Source organism: Nestor notabilis, unplaced genomic scaffold (genome assembly GCF_000696875.1).
Source record: "Nestor notabilis isolate BGI_N333 unplaced genomic scaffold, ASM69687v1 scaffold22428, whole genome shotgun sequence".
In the NCBI taxonomy this organism is placed as follows: domain Eukaryota; kingdom Metazoa; phylum Chordata; class Aves; order Psittaciformes; family Psittacidae; genus Nestor; species Nestor notabilis.
In genome coordinates, this window is record NW_009940910.1 from 783 (window position 1) to 1,943 (window position 1,161).

Below are 1,161 nucleotides of genomic sequence, written 5' to 3' on the forward strand. Positions count from 1 at the left end.
CCCCCCCGCCCCCCCCCCCCCCCACCACAAACAGCCCAAAGGCTCCCTCTCCCACATGGACACATCCCAAATGCCAGGAGCCGGATTCCACTTCATGTGAAGGGGTTTCTCTTTACACTTCACACGTGATGACTCCGGTTTATTTTACCCCCAGGGCCTCTAAACGAGTTTTCCAGCACTGATTTATCCCGGGAATGTAGCAAATTCCCCCTTTCCACACCTAAGCAGCAGGCAGTGAGTGCTTAAGTGACTTCCCATGACTTCCCACCCATTCCAGCAAAGCCAGTGACAAACCAGGGAGGGAAGGAGGCTGTCCCCAGCCAGCCCTGGAGCCACAAATCCAGGGGGAATCAGCCACGAAGGGAGAGGAACAACTGCTCCAGCGTGCTCACAGAATCCTGGAATGGGTTGGGTTGGAAAGGACCTTAAAGCTCATCCAGTTCCAAGCCAGTGGAAGGGACACCTTCCACTAGAGCAGGTTGCTCCAAGCCCCATCCAACACTGCAGGGATGGGGCAGCCACAGCTTCATCCAACCCATCCCAGTGTCCCATCACCCTCACAGGGAAGAGCTTCTGCCCAAGAGCTCATCTCAATCTCTCCTCTGGCAGGTTCAAGCCATTCCCCTTGGCCTGTCCCTCCATCCCTTGTCCAAAGCCCCTCTCCAGGTCTCCTGGAGCCCCTTTAGGCACTGGAGCTGCTCTAAGGTGTCCCCTTCAGGAGCCTTCTCTTCTCCAGCTGCCCCAGCCCAGCTCTCTCAGCCTGGCTCCAGAGCAGAGCTGCTCCAGCCCTTCAGCTCCAGCCTTTCCCACATTCCAAGCTGCGCATCCCCACGGAGCAGCGAGGTTCCAAGGGCACGGGGAGCAGGGGGGGCCATGCACTTGCCTGCTCCTGCTGCAGGGCTTTCACGAAGGCGTTCTTCAGCCGGTTGGTGTGCTCTGCCTTCAGAGCCTTCTTCTGGTTGGAAGTCATGCACTGCTCGCACAGGATCTTTCCGTTCTTCTCCTGCTTCCAGTGCGGGGTGAAGTCGGTGCGGCACTGGGCGCACACAAAGGGCTCCACACGCAGGAGGGATGCGCAGCTTTTCCCTAGGGAACACCACAAATTGGGATGGAGGAGAGGGAAAATAGGACGAGCTCCCCCCCCCCCCCCCCTCCAGCTCT

At 58.7% G+C, this 1,161-nt stretch overlaps 1 protein-coding gene across 1 annotated transcript in view; it reads right to left on the bottom strand.

Moving 5' to 3' along the window:
* The window catches only part of GATAD2B (GATA zinc finger domain containing 2B), a 10,482-nt gene that overhangs the window by 700 nt on the left and 8,621 nt on the right, over positions 1-1,161 (bottom strand). The window contains exon 8 of the mRNA XM_010020618.1: positions 843-1,086. Within this exon, the coding sequence (XP_010018920.1) occupies positions 843-1,086 (244 nt within the window). The remainder of the gene's footprint in view (positions 1-842; positions 1,087-1,161) is intronic.